The 21,478-nt window shown below is 44.1% G+C and overlaps 2 protein-coding genes across 12 annotated transcripts in view; one reads left to right on the top strand and one right to left on the bottom strand.

The window, feature by feature from the left end:
- LPCAT3 (lysophosphatidylcholine acyltransferase 3) overlaps window positions 1–21,478 on the bottom strand; it is a 254,920-nt gene that overhangs the window by 213,321 nt on the left and 20,121 nt on the right. The window lies entirely within an intron of this gene.
- PEX5 (peroxisomal biogenesis factor 5) lies at window positions 1,460–21,220 on the top strand. Of its 11 annotated transcripts, none has more exons than XM_012472876.2 (16): window positions 1,460–1,588; window positions 2,915–3,077; window positions 3,342–3,377; window positions 3,744–3,876; window positions 4,090–4,221; window positions 9,701–9,803; window positions 10,775–10,865; window positions 11,258–11,368; window positions 11,633–11,725; window positions 12,721–12,816; window positions 17,446–17,589; window positions 17,796–17,866; window positions 18,249–18,461; window positions 18,773–18,938; window positions 19,422–19,579; window positions 19,760–21,220. In XM_012472876.2, exons 1-16 carry the CDS (start codon window positions 1,545–1,547, stop codon window positions 19,959–19,961), a joined length of 1,956 nt encoding a protein of 651 aa, XP_012328299.2. In that variant the 5' UTR covers window positions 1,460–1,544; the 3' UTR covers window positions 19,962–21,220. The 11 variants fall into 11 exon arrangements, with proteins under 11 accessions (XP_012328299.2, XP_012328304.2, XP_012328298.2 ...); XM_012472875.3 differs by having other exon boundaries at window positions 1,461–1,588; window positions 12,697–12,816; XM_064377486.1 differs by lacking the exon at window positions 1,460–1,588 and adding an exon at window positions 2,217–2,280.

The following is a 21,478-nucleotide window of genomic DNA, read 5'->3' as shown; positions in this document are numbered from 1 at the left end:
TGTAAAATGGGGGATATTTATTATTAATAGCTATTAGGAGGATTAAATAAATCATCAGTTGAAAAGTGCTTGAAGCAATGCCTGGCACACAGTCAATGCAATATGTGTCTAAACATTGGAAGAATTTAACCTGTTGAACTTGAGTTAGCCAAATATTAATTAAAGAATACGTAAAAATTATTTTTATTTTATAAAAATTACTTTTATGAATAGAAATAAGAATTTAAAGTTGAATCTGGGTTAACAAAATCTAGGGATTCAAATCTAGAGCTTCAGTAAATTAAATATTAAAGCGCAAAGACATTCTCTTAGCCCTTTCCCAGCACCTCTGGGACTGTGGACCAGGTTCTGTGAATGATTCTGTGTCCTAGGAGAGCAAAGATCTCCAGGGTTTATCAGCAAGTCTTCTCTAAGACTGGGAAGTAGGTGCCTGGAGTTATGCCTGGATTAAATTTTGACTTCCTAGCTGTGTGATTTTGCACAAGTCTTATCAGTAAAGTGGGGCTAGTAATAGATATTTAATAGGGCTATTAAGAAGATTAAAAGCACTGAGATACATAAAGTGTTTTACCTAATACCTGGATTTTAGTAAGCATTCAATAAACATCAATTATTATTATTACCGTTCTCCCAAGATCTGCACACAAAGTGAGTTACTGCTAATCAGTCTATAAACTCCTAGCAGAACAGAAGGTTATGTGTGTCCTGTCGTTTAGGTGGTACTGGGAAACTGTTTGCCTTCGTGTTCTGAAATTCTTCTGTATCAGATGGGTTCCTTTAAACATTGGTCTCTCTAGGGGTACTCTTTTTAAAAGTATGCCACTTCTGGAGGGCATCTCTTCATCCTTGGTGGGTTTAGTTTATCAGGTATTAGGTATTTTCCTCACGATGGCAGCCTGGGAACAGGGGACACCCAAAAGCTGGGATTTGTGTGCTCCAGAAGAAAAGGGGGCGTGGGTTCCGGGCCTCCGAAAGAGGGCGAAAAGGCAAGGAAAAGGAGAAATGTTGCAGTCCTATGGTCCCCTGCCATTCTGTCCCCCTCCGGCGTCAGAGCAATTTCTCTGTCTTCCCAGGGATGACTTTACACAGACATTCCCTGTGGCCCCCTGAGGCCTCCACCTTTGAAATCTGCAGAACAGCCAGGAAACAAGCCTGGCCCATGGCGCCACCTGCTGCCTGCCTGCCTGCCTCCGCTCGTGCACCCTGGGCTGGGATGGTACTTCTGTTCTCTGGCACTACTACCTTTGCTCATCTACCAGCAGCCCTGGGCCCCTCTTGCCCTTCTCCATGATGCTAGGACTCCTTGGTCTTGAAGCTAGGTGAGATTAGAAGGATTTGTTTTCCAATGACTTTGAGGTTTGACAGCAGAGCACATTCTCTGGCAGATGTGGGGGTGGGGTGCTAAGGCTTAGTCTTATTCGTGATTAAAAGCATTTCTTGTATGTTTGTGCTTTCCCAGCCTGGAGTGGTGGGAATAAGGCCACTATGTTGACTTAGTGGAAGGAAGGAGGGGAGAGAAGTGACTCACGGGACACCTTCCCTGTATGTTACCAGCTCGAGGTCTCAGGATGCGTTGGACCCTATTTTGGTATCCGGAATTTGTCATCATCCAGTGCTATTTTCCCCATTATGCAGAGGTGGAGAGGGATTGGGGGCGGGGGCGGGGGCGGGCCCCTGTCTCCACGGAGACAGTGACGCTGCCCCGCTAGGGGTTATTTGGAAGGGGGGCAGGCCTAGGAGGCTGAAGAAGGCCTCGGATTGGACTCCCCAGCCTCTCATGTTAGGGCCTTTCTTTTTCTTGGGCTTGGGAACATTAGCCAGCCCCATTTTAGAGGGGAAACTGAGGCTCAGAAAGGTCAGTGAATCCCCTTGGGTCACAATGCGCCCAAGGGAAGAGGCAGGATCTACTGAGCCTAGGATCTCGCGTCTTCGACATTCCCCGAGAGCCCGGGAAGCCCTTTTTAGCTCCATTCTTCTTTGAGCTTTCCGTCAAACAAATCCTAGGGCCCGTAGCCTTTTGAGGGTTCCAAGAGGCGACTCTCTAAGACCTGCTCTCTAAGGTGTTCTTCCCCTTTAAGACTCATGGCTCTTCCGGTCAGGCTGCGACGCAGTCTTAAGGCCCCGCCCCTTCAGACAGCTTCCGCAGGGCCTCGGCCGCCGTGGGGCAGTCACTGCCCCTTTAAGCCTGAGCCCCGCCTCCTGGCTCCTCGCCCCCTTCTTCTCCCCTCCCCCAAGCCCGCACCTGGTGCCCCGGCGGGTCGTGCGGCGCGGCGGGCGGCGGTGAGGGCGGGACCCCCAAGGGGCCAAGGGGCCGCGTCCCTGGGCCTTTCTCACCCTTGCCTTGGCCTCGCGGGTCCCAGGGGCGGGGCCGGAGCGGCAGCAGGGCGCGGGAGATGGGCAGTGGGGAGCGCGGGAGAGTCCGGGCCGAGCCGGGGGAAGGACTCTGGTGACTTAGGGAGACGGAATGCCCTCCCGCCGTGCTCCCCGCGTGCTGGGGCTGCGGGGTCCTAGGCATGGTCGGGCTGTTTTCCCACTCTCCCTTGCCGGGCCAGTGTCCCCATCCAGCCCGGTTGTTGAAGCGTCCCCGTAGTCCCCCGGGGTCCAGGCCCCTTTGTGGGGGGCAGCTAGTGGTTCCCCAGCCCCTGAGACCGTAGTCGTTGAGGCCGCTGCAGAGGCGCGGGCTGGAAGCGGTGGTCTCTGAGGAGGGCGGCCGGAGAGAGTACCGACCTCCCTCGAACTCCTAGCAGAGGTGGGGGTCCCAGCAAAAGAGGCAGGGATGGAGGGTGGCCAGCGGCCGGCAGGCTGACCCGTGTGGGGCAAACGTCTGTGTGCCTTCCTCAGATACGAGCAGAGTTGTGGGTCCGGGAAGGGTCTGGCTTTGGTACCTCGGTTCCAAATATCCTGTGTCCATCAGGGAGCTGGCGGTCACCATGGCAATGCGGGAGCTGGTGGAGGCCGAATGTGGGGGTGCCAACCCGCTCATGAAGCTGGCCGGGCACTTCACCCAAGACAAGGCCCTTCGGCAGGAGGGATTGAGGCCTGGCCCCTGGCCCCCCGGAGCCCCAGCCTCTGAGGCAGTGAGTGTTCAGGTGGAAAGCCCAGGTGGTGGTCTGAGGTGGCGGGGCTCTTTGTACATCTTGGTATTACTGCTTTCTCTATTGTGTTGCAAGTCATAGTAGTTGCCACTTAGCGTTTACTAAACACTAGAAAACCCTGTGCATCTTTGAATAAAGGCAAGTATTTTATAGATGAAGAAACTGAGGCTCAGATGTCTGTGGTCTTCATCAACCCCTCATTATAGAGGAACTGCACCATTTTGCTTCTCTTTGTTTCTCTCTTAGGTCTCCAAGCCTTTGGGAGTAGCTTCTGAAGATGAGGTAAATAGACCAGTCTCTTTCCAGTCCCATTTTTCTCTTGCCCATTGTGTTTTTACCTTTAAACTTACTTTACCCCATTTCAATTTTTGGGCTTTCCTGACCAAATGAGATTGCCTGCTTGTTTTCAAATGTATTTTTTTGTGCTTCGAAATCTATGGGAAGACAATTTCTCTTTATGTGTCTCCAGTTTCTTTGTTTTGCTTTCCTTGTATCTGACATTGGGGAAGACAATTTCTCTTTATGTGTCTCCAGTTTCTTTGTTTTGCTTTCCTTGTATCTGACATTGGGATCCCCCTCCAGTGGGTCCTGTCTCTTGCTGGGGCCCCCTAACCCCGTGGGTTCATTTCACCATTTCTCTTTTGGCAGTTGGTGGCTGAATTCCTGCAGGACCAGAATGCACCCCTTGTGTCCCGTGCCCCTCAGACCTTCAAGATGGATGACCTCCTGGCTGAGATGCAGCAGATTGAACAGTCAAACTTCCGTCAGGCTCCCCAGAGAGGTGAGTCCAGAGTGTTGTGGGAGGGGAGATCAATTTCTGTGTAGCCAGAGCCAAGAAAGGGGGTTCCATTGGATTCTGCTAGCATTGGGGAACTGACATGCAGAAGGAAACAAAAGGAACAGAATGTTTTCACGTGTACTCAGGGTTCTTTCGGCATGATGGAATGGTATGTATTTCTTCTTTCTTAGTTTTTTTTTCTCTCTCTCTTTTAAGCCCCTGGTGTGGCAGACTTGGCCTTGTCTGAGAACTGGGCCCAGGAGTTTCTTGCAGCTGGAGATGCTGTGGATGTAACTCAGGATTATAATGAGACTGACTGGTCCCAAGAATTCATCTCTGAAGTTACAGGTGAAGCTTGTTATGGGAAAATCTATACTGGTTTCTATGGGGCAGAATTCTTTATCCTTCCCCTGTTCAGGGTATAGTGTGATTATCATTTTTCTGGCCTCATGACTAATTTCTAGAGGGTTAGGTTGCTGCACTCAATTTCTCTTAGGTGATAACAGGGAATGAAATGTATATTAAACAGAGTACTGGCTTTGAACTGCATAAGAGATTTTGGATAGAGAACAGAGTTAGGTTGGTCTTTTTGTTAACTGGAACTTTATCACTGGTTTGGTGGAGAGGATCTACAGATTGGATGGATGGCAGTGTTGCCGAGGAAGAGAATATTCACTACAGCACCTGGGATTCTGGCATCAAGTCATTTTGAACAGAACTGGGCCTCGGACAGTGTTGTTGTGAAGTTCAAGGGCCTGACGTATATGGTTTTAGAAAGTAAAGACCATACTGTGATGCTGATAATAAAAATTAATAATGATAGTCATGTTTTAGGCCTTGTGTTACATGCTTTGAATGTATTATCTACTTCATCTCCATGAGAACCCTAGAAGTAGTTACTGTTTTTAGAACTAAAGATAAGAAAATTGAGGCTTAGAGGTAAGTAACTTGCCCAAGGTTGCACAACTTTGTCAGTGGTAGAGTTGGGATTTGACCCTGGATTTGGATGATTCCTGACCCTGTGGCCTTAACTGTGATGCCCTACTGCCAGGCCTGCAATTTATGCTTTCTTGCTTTGCTACAGACTTCAAGTTCTTCAGCCTAGTTTTTCCTCTTTGAAAGCATCCATTGTTCCTTGCATCTTTTATGATTGATTCTTCTTGCCCTAAGCCTATCTAATCAGTGACATGGGGGAAAGGCAGTCTCTTCAGCTTTCCTCTTCCTGATTGCTCTCAAAAGTTAGCCTTTTTCCAGTTTAAGAAATCAAGAATAACGAGAGATACACATGGAGAAAGTTACAAAGTTCCGGGATCTCAGGGAGTCATGTCATCATGGTTCTAAATTTTTCTGAGATGATTAAAGTGAGTGAATTGGTATCTACCCGCACCATTTTAATTTATGCCCTTTCTTGCTTTGCTACAGACTTCAAGGTCTCAGCTTGATTTTTCTTGAGAGCATCCATTGCTCCTTGCGTCCTTTAGGATTGATTCATCTTACCCTACGCCTATCTGATCAGGGACAAATGTGTGTGACGGAGGCCCATGTTTAAGATGGACTTCTTCACACACAAGAGAAAAACTCCAAATCTAAAAACAAAACTTACCTTTAATAAGAGTCGTGGGTTGCTTTTATCACCTGTCTCTTCCCACCTGTAAGTTGGAGTTAAGGTAGAACAGCAGGTGCTCTTGGCTTTGTTAATAGTGCTAAGCACTTTATCGTCTAAGCTCATTAGAACTTCACAGTAACAGTTACCAGGTGGATAGTCTCCCCCATTTTATAGGTGAGGAGACTGAGATTTGGAAAAGTTAAATACTGGTGCAAAATAATTGAATAACAGGGATGATATTCAAACTCATGTCTGTGTGGCTCTTGAGATTCTTTTTTTTTTTTTTTTTTTGAGGCAGGGTCTTGCTCTGTTGCCCAGGCTGGAATGCAGTGGTGCCCGTGTCCACTCACTGCAACCTCTGCCTCCTCAGTTGAAGGGATTCTCCTGTCTCAGCCTCCCAAGTAGCTGTAACTACAGACATGTGCCACCATGCCTGGCTAATTTTGGTATTTTTAGTAGAGACAGGGTTTCACCATGTTGGCCAGGCTGGTCTTGAACTGCTGACCTTAAGTAATCCACCCATCTCAGCCTCCTAAAGTGCTGGGATTACAAGTGTGAGCCACTGCACCCACCCTCAAATTGAGATTCTTTGTGGAATTGCCTCAAGTTAAAATCTGAACCATAGCAAAGACCCTCTCCTAGGCAGAAACTCAGTTTTTCACATAAACCTTAGACTTAAGTTCTATCTCTTATCACAGAGAGGCTTCTGTTGTAATGTGGGCATTAGTCATTTTTGATAACTCAAAAAAAAAAATAATTGCTATTATGAGCATTGAGATGGATGAAAGTTTTGTTATAATTCCCTGAATTGCGTGCAACCAGTGAAATCTTCCTTAACTTGTAAATGAAAAACAACTTTAGAAGAACATGTTGGACCTGTCTCACCGGTTAAATTCTCGTAGTAGAGCACTTCGATTTTGTACAGTCTTTTGGAATTGTGCCTTTCACAGAGACGAGGACATGCAAACCTTAGAAGGGGAGTTGCGCTGTTTGGAGTCTGCCTTCATAAAAATGTCTTATTGGAGTAGTATATTGCTTTGCATGTAGTAGGCCTCTGGTATTGAATGAATGAATTGAGATCTGGGAGAAAAAGCTTAAGGAAAGGAGTTGATTTTGTAGTAACTGACTTTTAAAATTATCTGCCATTTTAAATTATAGCATTTGTGGCTGATATATCAATTTTATAGGTTAACTATGGCTTTATACTAGATTTTGAGATAAAAGAAGGTTATATTCTTTAAATTCTTATTTTAAAATCTCCATTGTTAAGTCAAAATCAAGTTTGAAAGGAAATTTGCAGCTGTTATTTAAATTTAAATTTTTTATTTGGAAGTAGTTTCATTGGAAGTTGCAAAAAAAAAGAAGTATGTAGGAAGGTTCTGTGTACCCTTAACCCAGTCTCCTCCAGTGGCAACATTTTACACAACAGTTATGCACAGATCAAAATCAAGGACACATCTTTCAGGGTTCTTGAATTTAGACAGCCTCAGTTGACATGGTATGTGAGGTTCATATGGTAATCGTGAGAGATAAACCTGCACTTTTCATGGGAAAGGCCATGGACAGCAGTGCAGAAGATGATTGGCAACAGATCTTTTCTGGATGGTGGAGGAGAGGCTTTGGAATAACAATCTCATTGTGATGTTTTCTGCTTTCATTATGCTTTTGCCATGAGCAAACTAATGATAATAGCTAACATTTGTTACTATGTGCTTTGGTCTTCACAGCAACCCCTGTGAGGTAACCTGTTATCTCTGCTTTAAAGATAAGGACAGGGAAACTTAAGAAAGTTGAGTTATCTGAAGATGCACAGTGAATAAGTGATGGAGTTGGGATTTAAATGTGGGTAGGCTGACCTTAGAACCTGTGTTCTTCTCCACAGTGCTGCTATTTAGCAGACACAGAAACTTTCATCAGTAAGGGTAGCAAGTTCTGAGTTTTTGACTTTTGAGCTTGGGGAAGATGTGCCTAGAAGGAATGAGTAAACAACGAGAAATTATATGAGGCGCACATTTTGAGTGGGATATTTGGTGTCTAGGGTGTCCTAACTGTACTAATTTATGACCTCAGGCAGTCACATCCCCTCTTTAGGCCTTAGTTGCTTTGATTTCAGATGTATCCACATGGATCTGATTTTCTGTAGGAATTTCTCAAAAAAGATTGTGAAGGCATTGTGTTACTGTTTGATTCTTTTGGTTATTTGACTCTTTTGTTGGAGCAGGTTCCCAATGCCAAAAAATTCTGGGTCTTATGGCTTTTATGGCCAAATACCGAATTATAGGTATTTGAGGAAGGCTTTTCTCATCTCTGTGATGTTTTTTTTCTGATTTGCCTCCTATCTATTGTTAAGTCCTCATATCTGTTGTACAAATACAGAGATGCTTTGTATTTCTTCTGTTGTTTTTTTGTCCTTGAGAGGACCATTTCATAGGAATTTGAAACGTTTCTGTGAATTTGAGGAGCACTTATGGCCAGAGTATGCTTTTGCAAAACACTCTGGTTGAGAGTTAGGAGTGGTTGGAGAGTTGAGGAGAGGGAGTAGTTATTTTTCAACAGAATGGAAGTAAGGAACTGGGAGGTCTTAAAGTCTGTTTGTGTATTAAGCATCTCCTTTCTGTCTCCACACTTGAGCCAGCAGTCTAGTTGGGGCAAATGGAAGAGAAATGCTTCCTGTAAGAGCTAGTGAGCAGAATCTGCTTATAATTTTTGAGAATCTTTGAAATTAAGAGATGGGTCTATGGTCAAAAAATATTTCTTATTACATTATGTATTATATATAATGTAATAAGTAATTTGTAATTATTTATAATTAGGTGTATTCTGAGAGTCTTAATCCTTTGTTTTTCACATTTTGACATTTTCTGCTCAGATTTTGAGACCACTTTGTTGACATTATTCAGGCAAAGTCTCAGTTAAAATGGAGTAGAAGATGTTGTACTTTAATACTGAAGGGGTAAGTCTACCTTCTCACTGTTAAAAGCAAGGGCAGTCAGATCTTGAAATCAGGGACAAAGACTACTATTACCAGCTAGTACTTTCACTCTCCTGCCCAAACGTCCTTCTTTAATGTAAATTGGAGTTTGTAGGTTCTCAACAAGAGAGTGGAGTTCCCCCTTGGGAACTGTCATTGTCACAGCCAGGAGTGGGGAATAGCATGGGGAGGGTGGTGGCAGACTAAGGAGTAAAATTAGTTCTCGACACAGGGCAGAAGGAAACAGCACTGTGGCTTATGCCTTCTCTTTGTTTCCTTGTTCTTTAGGAACCACAGTCAGTCTTCTTGCTTTTTTTCTGGCTTCAGGATAGTAAGGGCAAAGTCCTGGAGGTTGAAAAACAGTTCAACACCCTCATTGAGTTTGTTGCCTTGATAGGTTCATTCTGATGTTGCAGCAGTGCCCTTTGTCACTAGAGCTTCTGAGACAATTTCTAGAATTAGACTAAAAAACATAGCTACTCAAAGATAATCAAAAGTGAGAAAAGTCCAAATAGTGTTTACTTCTGGGGGGTTGGGGGGCTGAGGGAGCCTGTGAGGGAACTGTAAACATTCTGTATCTTGATCCAGGTGGGGGTTATGTGAGTGTATTCATATGTTGAAGTTAATTGAGCTGTACACTTAAGTTTTGTAGACATTATATAGTTTCATATTTACATATTACATTTTGATTAAAAAATGAAAAAATGCACCAAACATCCATAGGGAAGAGCAGACCCATGTATCTTTAATTCTAACCTAGCATTTCACTTCTCTGATTCTCTTGTTAAGCAAATTACAATGAAATAAGGCTCCTTTGGCAGGGATTGTGTGAACTCTGGGTAGAGGGAGAACAGACTAGAGGCTTGGTTAGGAAACAGGAGCTCTTCTGTGTTCCCTTCACTCCTTACTGGTTCCCTGCTGTACTTTTGAGGAAAGTGAAAGCCCTTCTGCTTACTGTTTCTTATTGAAATATCTTATACTTCAAGAAAAAGAGTTTGGTTCTTAATTCTTTCCTGAGTCTCCTTATTTGGTCTCCTGTTCCCAACTCTCAGTAAATTTCTGCCCCAGGCTCTTTGAGAATGGGTTGGATATTGAGGCTGTTGAAAATTTAGTAGTGTTTTCTTCTGACCAGGGGTTTGTGAGGGAAAGAGGGTGGCTAAGAGGATCAGTTGAGTGTAAGTATCTTTCCCTTTCCCTGATCCCACACTGAATGAACCCGTGTGATTTCCTCACATCTCTGCTCCTTGCAGACCCCTTGTCTGTGTCCCCCGCTCGCTGGGCTGAGGAATACTTGGAGCAATCAGAGGAGAAGCTGTGGCTGGGAGAGCCTGAGGGAACAGCCTCCGCTCGCTGGTGAGTCCAGCTGCCTCTTTCCAAATCCTGTGAAAGAAGTATGGACATGTTAGAACTGCCTCGGCAAGGGTGGCCCTAACATGCCAGATATAGGTGAAGGGGAGGAAGACAGCAAATCACACTGCCACATGTGTACCTGTGCAACAATTTTGCATGTTCTTCACATGTACCCCAAAACCTAAAATACAATTAAAAAAAAAGCCAAAAAAAAAAAAAAAGAAGTATGGACAGTTTTCCCAGCCTCCTCTAACCTTCTCCCTCCATGTTCTCAAGCCAACTTACTTTATTCTTTAAGATTTCCCCTTGGATTATTACTCCTGTGAATTTATGGTTGAAATGTAGTCAAGGGCACGGTGGTTGTGTGCCTGAGGTGGGAGGATTGCTTGGGCCCAGGAGGTCAAGTGTAGCCCAAGCAAGGTAGGGAAACTGTCTTTAAAAAAACAAAAGCACACGCATGTGCACACACACACATATGCATGTATATATACACATACACATGTATACATATACACATAGACATGTTATACATGTATGCATACATGTATATATACATGCATATACACATATATATACAGATCAGCTCTATATAGGAGGGGGGATTTTTAAGGTTGTTTTAAAATATACATATATATGTAAATAAATATATAAATATCAAGAATCCTAAGTATCCTATATGAAGTTCATAACTTCATCTTAAAGTTCATAATTTTACCTTGTTCCCTTCTTAATTTTGAGGCTGCTACCATCCCATCTGTATGCAAAGATATGTTTGGGAAAGGGAGAGGTAAAAGCATGTACTTTCACACTCCTACCCAGATGTCCTTCTTTAATGCAAATTGAAGTTTGTAGGTTGTCAGCAAGAGAATGGAGTTCCCCTGTAGGAACTGTCATTGTCATGGGCTAGGAGTAGGGAGTAGCATGGGGAAGGTGGTGGCAGACTAATGTGTAAAATTAGTTCTTACCGGTTCCAGGTGTGATGAATATCAGCCTGAGGAGGATCTGCAGCACATGGCCAGTGACTTTGTGGCCAAAGTGGATGATCCCAAATTGGCTAACTCTGAGGTGAGCCACATCCCTCTGCTGCTTTGCCCAGCAGAGCTGGTCTTAGAAGGCAAGAATCTTGCTTCTTTTACCCCAGTTTTGTTTAGAGAAAGAGAAGAGATCCGAGGTCTATTCCTTCCTGTCTGTAAACAGAGACTTAAGATCCTGCCTCTTCCTTCTAGTATTCATTCCCTCATCTCCTTGCCTACTCTTTTTTCTGATGCCTTTTCAAGTCTTTAGAGCTAGAAATCCCTTTCTTTTTGCTTGTGACTTCTTTTAGGGTCTTTAGCATATCTTATTTGCAGCTAGAGATGGTCAGGGGAGGGATGAGTACAGGACCCTCTTGGGCATGGTTGAGAGTGCACACCTGGAAGTCCTTTCCCAAGTGGCCTATGTGTGTCTCTGTGCCCCAGTTCCTGAAATTCGTGCGGCAGATTGGCGAAGGGCAGGTGTCCCTGGAGTCCGGTGCAGGGTCGGGCCGAGCTCAGGCAGAACAGTGGGCAGCAGAGTTTATACAGCAGCAGGTAGGACATTGTCACTTTGCAGTTGCACTTCAAAGCCAGGTGATGCCCCAGGCCATGGGTGTAGTGGTCAGTGGTCCCATATGGGGAAGGGATTTTAAGGCCAGCTTGTCTTGATAGCATCCAGGTTCCGAGTGGGTGGGAAAGAGATTCTGATAATGTTTTTCTCAGAAGTGCCCAGGTTGGTGGTGTTTAGCGGGTAGTTAGTGTGCGTCTGATGGGTAGAAGGTTGGTGGTGGTGGTACTGATCATCTTTCTTTGTCACAGAGTACATCAGATGCCTGGGTTGACCAGTTCACAAGACCAGTAAACACATCTGCCCTTGATATGGAGTTTGAACGAGCCAAGTCAGCTATAGAGGTGAGAGCAGATAGTGCTGGAGCAGACACCCCAAAAGAAAACACTCCTTGGAGTGAGTGAATGTATGAACATCAAAAATGATGCAAATTGTATTTCATAGTGGAACTGTATCATCTGTGTCAGAGATGCCTGGGGATGGGGTAGGTGCTGTTCAAAAATGCAGATTTCTGGGCCAGGTGTATCGGTGGCTTATGCCTGTAATCCTAGCACTTTGGGAACCCAAAGTGGGTGGATCACCTGAGGTCAGGAGTTCAAGACCAGCCTGAACCACATGGAGAAACCCCGTGTCTCTACTAAAAATACAAAATTAGCTGGGTGTGGTGGTGCATGCCTGTAATCCCAGCTAGTTAGGAGGCTGAGGCAGGAGAGCATTGCTTGAACCCGGGAGGTGGAGGTTGCAGTGGGCTGAGATCGTGCCATTGCACTGTAACCTGGGCAACAAGAGTAAAACTGTTCTGGACATCACCCCAGACTACTAAATCAGTATCTGGGGAAAGGATCTGGGCATCTGCTTTTTTTTTTTTTTTTTTTTTGAGATGGAGTTTCACTCTTGTTGTCCAGGCTGGAGTGCAATGGTGTGATCTCAGCTCACTGCAACCTCTGCCTCCCAGGTTCAAGCGATTCTCCTGGCTCAGCTTCCTGAATAGCTGGGATTACAGGCATGCAACACCACATCCAGCTAATTTTTTGTATTTTTAGTAGAGACAGGGTTTCTCTGTGTTGGTCAGGCTGGTCTCGAATTCCCGACCTCAGGTGATCCGCCTACCTTGGCCTTCCAAAGTGCTGGGATTACAGGCATGAGCCACGACGCCCATCTGGCATCTGCATTTTTGAAAAGTTCTTCAGATGATTCTTAAACATGTTGAAATTCAAGAACTGCTGCCTTAGGGAATCAGTCCCAGCAGGGCTGAGAGTAGGGTGGGGTGGTCATAATGGACCTCCTTTTTCTATCTGCCTTCCCTTCCTTACAGTCTGATGTCGATTTCTGGGACAAGTTGCAGGCAGAGTTGGAGGAGATGGCAAAACGGGATGCTGAGGCTCACCCCTGGCTCTCTGACTATGATGACCTTACGTCAGCTACCTATGATAAGGTAAGGTAAAAACTCTTAGTTCTTACCTTTCAGGTTCCAGAACTTCCTTCTTTTTAATGTCTTTCCGTTAATCCTGAATTTGAAGGGTGCTTTTAAGTATTTTCTTGAGTCCCTTTCCATGAAAAGAAGTCTGAAACATTCCCTTGCTCTTGTTCTCCTTCAGTGATTGAGTGTATACTTTATTCTTGGGATATAGATGTTAATGAGACTACTCTTGTCAAATAATAACAGTCCAGTGACATAACACCTATGAAGGAGGTTTGCACATGGTACATTAAGAGCACAGTGGAAGTAGCTCTGCTTGGAGGTCGGATTGGGAACTTTTTGAGAAGACTGCTGACTCCTTTGTAGGGAGTATTAGTGGATAGACTATACCTCTGCCTCTACATCTTAATATCTGTTTACTTTTTAAACTCATATGTTCATTTTAAGTTCTGATCTCTTATAGGTACTAGCCACTTGCCCTAATTTAGGGTTTTCAAAGAATTTATATTAAGTAACTTAAAATATTAGGAAAATTTCCTAGTAGTCAGTATGAAAGATGATTGCATTTTGCATATAGCATATGCTGTTGACTTAGAAGCATGTATTACTTCTGGGGTCTCACTAAAAGACAAATCTGCTTGTGGGTTGTAGGGTATTTTGGGATGTGTTTAATAATTGAGCTCCTGAGTTGAAGCATGAAGAGGGGAAAGAATTGCTTGGTTTTGAAAAAAGGCAAAACAAACTGGGGAGGTGAGTAGTGATGTCTTTTTCTCAGCTCAGATCTGGATGGCAAAGGATTCTGGGGCTGGGACCAGGGCCTGAGATGCAAAGCAGCATGCTGGAGATGGATCTTGATGTAATAAGGGAGCTGTGCAAAGACTGGAGGATGCAGTTCAGATAAAGGCTAGGGTTTGAGAGCCAGTGAAGAACAGTATTAGGAAAAATATGATTTTGCTTATTATTCCAGTCTGATCTGAATTTTTCTAACTATCCTGTGTGATGCAAGGGAAAAGACAGATGGAACCTTGCTGTGTATTTCACCAGAATATGAGTTCATTTATCTAATTTTGATAAGGAAGAACTGAAGGAAATATCATAGATAATACTTTTATTATTTTGTATTAACAATTTGATAAGTCACATAGGCCCCATCAACTTTTAAATGGAAAGTTATACATTTTAGGTAAAAATGTCCATGCTTTTTTTTTTTTTTTTTTTGGAGACAGAGTTTCGCTCTTGTTACCTAGGCTGGAGTGCAATGGCGCGATCTCGGCTCACTGCAACCTCCGCCTCCTAGGTTCAGGCAATTCTCCTGCCTCAGCCTCCTGAATAGCTGGGATTACAGGCACGCACCACCATGCCCAGCTAATTTTTTGTATTTTTAGTAGAGACGGGGTTTCACCATGTTGACCAGGATGGTTTCGATCTCTTGACCTCGTGATCCACCCGCCTCGGCCTCCCAAAGCGCTGGGATTAAAATGTCCATGCTTTTAATACATGTTGATGTAATAGTAGTTTTGTATGAGCAGCATTTTCTTTCATCATTTATTACTCTCATATTTATGACATGCTGGCCAGAATACATTTTTTAATTAAAAACTTTAAAACTGTGTTTGTAGATTCTTGAGCCCTACTTGATATCATTGATACATTGGGATATTTGAAAATTAGGATTATAAATACTTGCATTACAGCACTTTGGGAGGCCGAGGCGGGCGGATCATGAGGTCAAGAGATTGAGACCATCCTGGCCAACATGGTGAAACCCCGTCTCTACTAAAAGTACAAAAAATTAGCCGGGTATGGTGGTGTGTGCCTGTAGTCCCAGCTACTCGAGAGGCTGAGGCAGGAGAATCGCTTGAAACTGGAAAATGGAAGTCGCAGTGAGCCGGGATCACTCCACCGCACTCCAGCCTGGCAATAGAGTGAGACTGTCTCAAAAAAAAACAATAAAAAATGATGCAGTAAGCAAGTCAGATGGTATCTGGCTTTAAGTTAATATTGAATTCCATGTCAATAGCACTTTTAAAAAACAAAGTGGATTTGACTCTTGATTGTTAAATAAATTCATGGGTCTCTTTGAATGTACTATTTATTTATTGATAGCCCTTAAATTTTCATAGGCAATTTACATTGCAGCTGAGGCAGATATTAATCTGCTATTATGATAAAACAGAAGTTTCTGTGATGGGACAAATTCTTTGTAGTGATCATTTCTGCAATTTGATTCTATGAGATTTTGGAGCAGACCAAGTATCAGATAAAATGATTGGCCTTTGATTTGGATTTGGCTTTTCAGGATGCAACAGTGATGCCAAGCTTATCCTGTGTTCTGTGGATTGCTGAGGGATCCTCCAGAGTACTCTTTTTCTATCATCTGAGCAAATATTCTAGTTTTGAAAAATTCCTCTTTGATCAGCAGTTGATAAGACCTCAAGGAGAATAGATAGCATGATAAGAGGAAACTTAGAGAATCCTGTGGTTGCTAGATGGTGGCATTGAGTTGTTGTGTTATCTGATGAAGACACCTGAAGAGCATTCATGTCACTCCTGGCTGTCATATATAGGCCATCATATCTTAAGGAAGTATCCAGAGCAATGAGGATAATAGCTTTTTTTTTTTTGAGACAGAGTTTTACTCTTGTTGCCCAGGCTGGAGTGCAGTGGCATGATCTCAGCTCACTGCAACCTCTGCCTCCTTGATTCAAGTGATTCTCATGTCTCAGCCTCCGGAGTAACTGGGATTATAGGCATGTGCCACCATGCTTGGCTAATTTTGTATTTTTAGTAGAGAAGGGGTTTTTCCATGTTGGTCAGACTGATCTCGAACTCCTGGCCTCAGATGATCTGTCCCCCTTGGCTTCCCCAGGGGGCTGGGGTTACAGGTATGAGCCACTGCACCTGGCCATAGCTGTTTACAGATAATATTTTAAGCTTTTTGGTAAGATATTGGTGAATATTCCCATTCGATGTTCTCAATAGCTCTGAGAGGCAAGAATTACTTTTATTAGGAAATTCCATCATAGATGACAGTAATCTCTTTTCTGTAGAGTGGCTTAAAACATATATTGATGATGAACAATAGTTGAGGTTGAACATAGAAAGATTTATTTTATTGAATTCTAATAGTCTAGGGCAGGAGTCAGCAAACTGGCTGGTGGAATAAATCTTTGTGTTTTTAATGATCCACTAGCTGAGAATGGTTTTAACATTTTTAAATGGTTGGAGAAAATCAAAAGAAGAGTAAGATTTTGTGACAAGTGAAAATTATATAAAATTCAAATTTTAGTGTTCATAAATAAAATTTTATTGGAAGACAGCCATGCTCATTTGTTGACTTATGTCTGGCTGCTTTTTCACTATAACAGTAGAGCTGAGTAGTTGCAGCAGATCCACGCAGCCTGAAATATTTATTATCTGGCCGTTCATAGAAAAAATTTGCTGATCATTGGACTAGTGTCATTTTTCGCCTTCTGAGTTTTTATATTGTACAGAGATGTCCAAAAACAAACTTGTTTTCAATATAAATATACTTTTTATACATTTGTCTCAAATCTATAATATATCTCTCTTGTTAAACCCCTGTTGTAATTATCTAATTTTTATTTGTGACAAATAATTTACATCTGATCATGACTTAGAACTTTGCTTGTAAGAGTTAAGTGTTTTTGATTCTTTATCAGTTTCATAATAATAATGAAAAAGGGCCTCATGCCTTTATTTCGTACAGTTTTATTTGAATTTATTCTTAACTGCATTTAAAAAGACCTCTCTGCCTGGTATTTTGCATCTTGTTTTCATCCTGGTATAGTATTTTGTGATGGTAAGTATTTACTCTCCAAAAAGGGACTTTTTATTTGCATGTCCCAAATTGTGCTGCTTACTAGTGAGGTCTCCTTTACCTTATTTCTTCTCTGCCTAGTGTAAAATGCCAGTTGACAAAGCTTTGCAGATAGTATTGTAACTCTTCTCTAAAGTGAGAAATCCTCAGCTGAAAGAGAATGGTGTCTTTCTGAAGTATTCTCTGCCATCTGGATTTTGGGATCTAGCTTTCACTAACTGTCAGATACAGATTAATATTCATAATTGTTAAGACTGAAGTTGGGGAATAAGTTAACATTTCTAAAATGCTTGAACATGTTTTATCTAGTTGATGTGTACAAAGACTCTGTGAACTAAGTAAGAGTTATATTTGAATGGCAGGACTCCAGCATTTCCTTTAAACACTATCACATTGTTGAAGGATAACAAGAAATGCACTTTGAATAGCTAGGGACAGTTTATCTCATTAGTATAAGTAGATCCTGTTGAGAAGCATGTTCTGTCCCGTGGTGAGAAGTCAAGGTGTGGGAATACAGCCTGTGAAGACTTCCTAAAATAAGCTTATTTCCAGCATGGATGAGTTTCTAGACTTGCCTAGCTTTCCAGGTATTGTGAACAGGAGATGGCAGCATGAGCCTGATACCAAATGATTTTACTTGTTGTCATAGATGCTTTTTATAATACGGAGAATTTGCCAGCAAGTAATTCAGAAACCCGTTTGGAGGCCCTCAGCTTCTCTGCCTGTTGGTTGTCTTCCTCGCATCCCTGCTGCTTTGACGGTGCCGATTCTCTCATTCGGTGTCTCACATGCTTTTCTTGTAGGGGTACCAGTTTGAGGAGGAGAACCCCTTGCGTGATCACCCTCAGCCTTTTGAAGAAGGGCTGCGGCGACTTCAGGAGGGGGATCTGCCAAATGCTGTGCTGCTTTTTGAGGCAGCTGTGCAGCAGGATCCTAAGCACATGGAAGTGAGTGACTCCATATTCTGATTTCCAACTAGAGACTGCTTCCTCCATTCTGAGGAAGGCCCCAAGGAGAGTAGTGCAGATGGGTTAGGGCCTGGGCGATGGCCTAGGATAGGAGCTTGAGAGTGAGATGATGAGTAGGGGAAGCCAGGGGGAGGGAGAATGGAGAGGTGAATATGGGATGATGGAATCTGTCAACTTTCCTCTAGGCTTGGCAGTATCTGGGTACCACCCAGGCAGAGAATGAACAAGAACTATTAGCCATCAGTGCATTGCGGAGGTGAGTACACTGAAAGGTGTGGATGAGGTGCTTCCAAGGCTCTGCACATAACCTTTTGAATGACAGAAGCCCAGACCTGGATCCTTGTCTTTTTTCTGGGTGCTAACAGGAGTGTTTTCTTATGGTGAAACTCTGAGGGTTGGAGTGAGTTCCATTACTTCGTCAGCTTTTGATTTTATTTGTAGGCCTTTGATTGGTTCCTTGGCTGCTAAAACTTTCCCCTTTCTCCTAGATCTGTAACTTTACTATTAACTCAGGTGTCAGAGGAGTCACAGGTGAGGTCATTGTGACTCTGCATTTCAAAGCTTGGCTTAGATTTCAGGGTGCTCACATGTGCCAGTATCATTGCAGATACCAAGTCTGCCCATCCCTGATCAAACAGGTGTCTGGAGCTAAAGCCAGATAACCAGACAGCACTGATGGCGCTGGCCGTGAGCTTCACCAATGAGTCCCTGCAGCGACAGGCCTGTGAAACCCTGCGGGACTGGCTGCGCTACACACCAGCCTATGCCCATCTGGTGACACCTGCCAAAGAAGGGGCTGGTGGGGCAGGACTGGGCCCCAGCAAGCGTATCCTGGGGTCTCTGTTGTCTGAGTGAGTATGAGGGGTCCCTAGGATGAGGAATTATAGTAACCTAAGTCCCAGTAGGAGGGTGGCCTTGATTTTGGAAGTTTGGATAGATTGAGACCAAAGGGTCTTGAGAGTGGGCTGGGAAAGTACAGTTCAGTACTAGGATGAAATAGAAAAACAGGTTTTTACATTGAACTTTGAGAGTAGAAGGGATGACTGATAGATTGATGAATCTTGTAGATATGATTGACCAGTGAAGGAATTAATTTTGGAGGAATGGAAATATAGACATTCATCTACCTACTTTTTTTGTGTTTCTTTTCCTTTTCATCCAGCTCCCTGTTTCTTGAAGTGAAAGAGCTCTTCCTGGCAGCTGTGCGGCTGGACCCTACCTCCATTGACCCTGATGTGCAGTGTGGCTTGGGAGTCCTTTTCAACCTGAGTGGGGAGTATGACAAGGCTGTGGACTGCTTCACAGCTGCCCTCAGTGTTCGTCCCAATGTGAGCCTAGGAGAGGAACGGAAGTGGGACATGATTCTGTACTTTATTGAAGAATCATTTATTGGGAAGCTGGGTGTTTGATGGTGCATGCTTGTAGTCCCAGCTACTTGGGATGCTAAAGTAGGAGGATCACTTGAGCCTGGGAGTTCAAATCAAGTCTGGGCAACATAGCAAGACCCTGCCCCCTGCCACAAAAAAGAATAATTTGTTCAGACTTTTGGAGTCATGGGGTATTTCATTCCAGTGTTCCATGCACTGACTGCCTTGGGAGGATTGAGAAAACAAGGGTGGGAGTCTAGGGTCATCTGGATATAAGGGAGTCGGCATAGGGTGAGAGGGGTTACGTTGTAGCAACTCACAGTGAACTGTTGAGAATGGAATGGGATGAAACGTTAGCTAAACAGAGTAGTGAAGCAGTAGAAGTAATGGGCAGAATTTGATCTGAGTTGAGCTGTTCCTTTCCCTTCTGCATCCCTATCCCAGGACTATTTGCTGTGGAATAAGCTAGGGGCCACTTTGGCCAATGGAAACCAGAGTGAAGAAGCAGTAGCTGCATACCGCCGGGCCCTCGAGCTCCAACCTGGCTATATCCGGTCCCGCTATAATCTGGGCATCAGCTGCATCAACCTTGGTGCTCACCGGTGAGAGTAACTACTAAGCAATGAATGAATGAACTTTTTCTCCTTGCCTGTGGCCCTAGCTCCTCATTCTCAGATCCTGTTTGGCTAGCCAGCCCAGCTTTCTCTCTCTCCTGCTGCTAGCTGACCTGCTTCCTTCCATTGTTGTTCAGTACCAGCTCTCATTCCTCTTCTTCCTTATAGGGAGGCTGTAGAGCACTTTCTGGAGGCCCTGAACATGCAGAGGAAAAGCCGGGGCCCTCGGGGTGAAGGAGGCGCCATGTCGGAGAACATCTGGAGCACCCTGCGTTTGGCATTGTCTATGTTAGGCCAGAGCGATGCCTATGGTGCAGCTGATGCCCGGGATCTGTCCACCCTCCTAACTATGTTTGGCCTGCCCCAGTGACAGTGGGATGGGCTGCCCTGTGAGTGTCCACTGGAGGGGTCCCCGCTCTGGATGTGATTCCTTCTCCCCAAATGGGCCTACCAAGGGGATGGGCTGATGACCATAAGCGGTACGACCTTTCAGGAACTGCCTCAACGTAGGGGTGGGTAGTCTGTGTTCTAGTTCCTGCATAATTGTGGGAAAATGAGCTGCATTATCTCTGAGTCCCTTGGTAATTCAAGGGCTGTACATCCAGCTACAGATCTCTCTGCTCATCATGCCTTTTCTTGGTGCTGCTTTTTGGGTAGGACCCAATGATTTAGGGTAACTGTTGTCATCAGCTGCCGTTTCTGGTAGGGTCTACCACATTTGTAATGTCTGTCCTTTCCCTCCCTTTTACTGGGAATTGATAATAGTCCAGCTTCCTCGGGCAGTGTAACTAGGAGGGTCATTTGCTGTGCGCCTCTAATGATGATGGCCTGGGGTGAGACGTGCTAGGAGTTCCCCTGTTTGGTTGAATTGTTGATTTGGCTTAGCAGAGCTGAGTTTTGGTAGAAGTGTTCATAGTTCTGTTATTCTTGGACCTCTCCTGGCTGAGCTCTGATTCCCTGTGAGCATGATGCTGATGCAGTAATCCTGTGTCATCATCACAGTGGTCCTCAGGAGCTGCCAGGGCCAGTTGCTACAGAGTGTCTGGGTGTGTGGGGTTGGAGGAAGGTTCACTTGTGAAAGGAGGCTAGGTGGGAGCAGGGAGGCGCTAGATCATATGAGATCTAGGGCTCTGTTCTGGAGCGTTGGGAGGACAGAGCAAGTGGGAAGGGGGTGTGGTGAGTGCAGCAAACCCTCCTCCTCTTAGAAGCACCTGTGAATGGGAATTGAGTTAACTCTTCTAGAAAGGTGGTTCAGAAATTACAATCTCGCAGATTTCTAGCAAATAGGTTCAGTGTTACCATAAGCCTTTGCTATACTTCTTGAAATGTTTTTAGGGGAGAGCATTGGAAAATCCCTTTCCCCCATCTTGTCTCTGGAAGGTGAAGATTGAAGGAAGATGAGGAAGCAGCTTGGATTCTTCCCAATTGTCCCCTGCATGGGGAGATAATGACTGCTAAGCCTCTTGCCTTGTCTTCAGTAGCTAATGATCAGAGAGATTTTTTTTTTTAAACTACCATGGTCCCAAGATTCCATCCTGAAATTTATTTTTCTTTGTATGAATATGTGTAAATGATTTAAAAATAAAACTGTAAAATATTTGTACAAAGAATAAATGGAACTGATGTGGATATGAGTTCTGCTGCTGATCGTGAAGTTGGGGTGGCAGGAGGTGAGTTGGTGTTTGGAGGACTCTGATTTAACAGTTTTTGTCTTTCACATTCTCATCGGTACTTTGGTGACCCGCTCATCCCTCTAGGAATGACAGAGCACAGGGGATAGTGTCCCTGTGCTTGGGGAGCTTCTGGGCTAGCAGAAGAAACAGATTTCTGATAATCATGAATTTTTACTCCTGTTACTACTACAAAGGAAAGCGTGCAGTGTCATAT

This window comes from Aotus nancymaae, unplaced genomic scaffold, assembly GCF_030222135.1.
Source record: "Aotus nancymaae isolate 86718 unplaced genomic scaffold, 86718_ANA_hifiasm-v0.15.2.pri h1tg000016l, whole genome shotgun sequence".
NCBI lineage: Eukaryota > Metazoa > Chordata > Mammalia > Primates > Aotidae > Aotus > Aotus nancymaae.
The sequence above is the reverse complement of the archived record's forward strand: the minus strand, read 5'-3'. Positions and strand labels throughout refer to the sequence as shown.

Coding starts and splice junctions, on each gene's coding strand:
- PEX5 (XM_012472875.3), top strand. CDS start 1,545: ATGTTACCAGCTCGAGGTCTCAGGATGCGTTGGACCCTATTTTG. Junction 1,589..2,914: donor ATGCGTTGGACCCTATTTTG/GTATCCGGAATT, acceptor TGTGTCCATCAG/GGAGCTGGCGGTCACCATGG. Junction 11,726..12,696: donor GAGCCAAGTCAGCTATAGAG/GTGAGAGCAGAT, acceptor CCTTCCTTACAG/TCTGATGTCGATTTCTGGGA.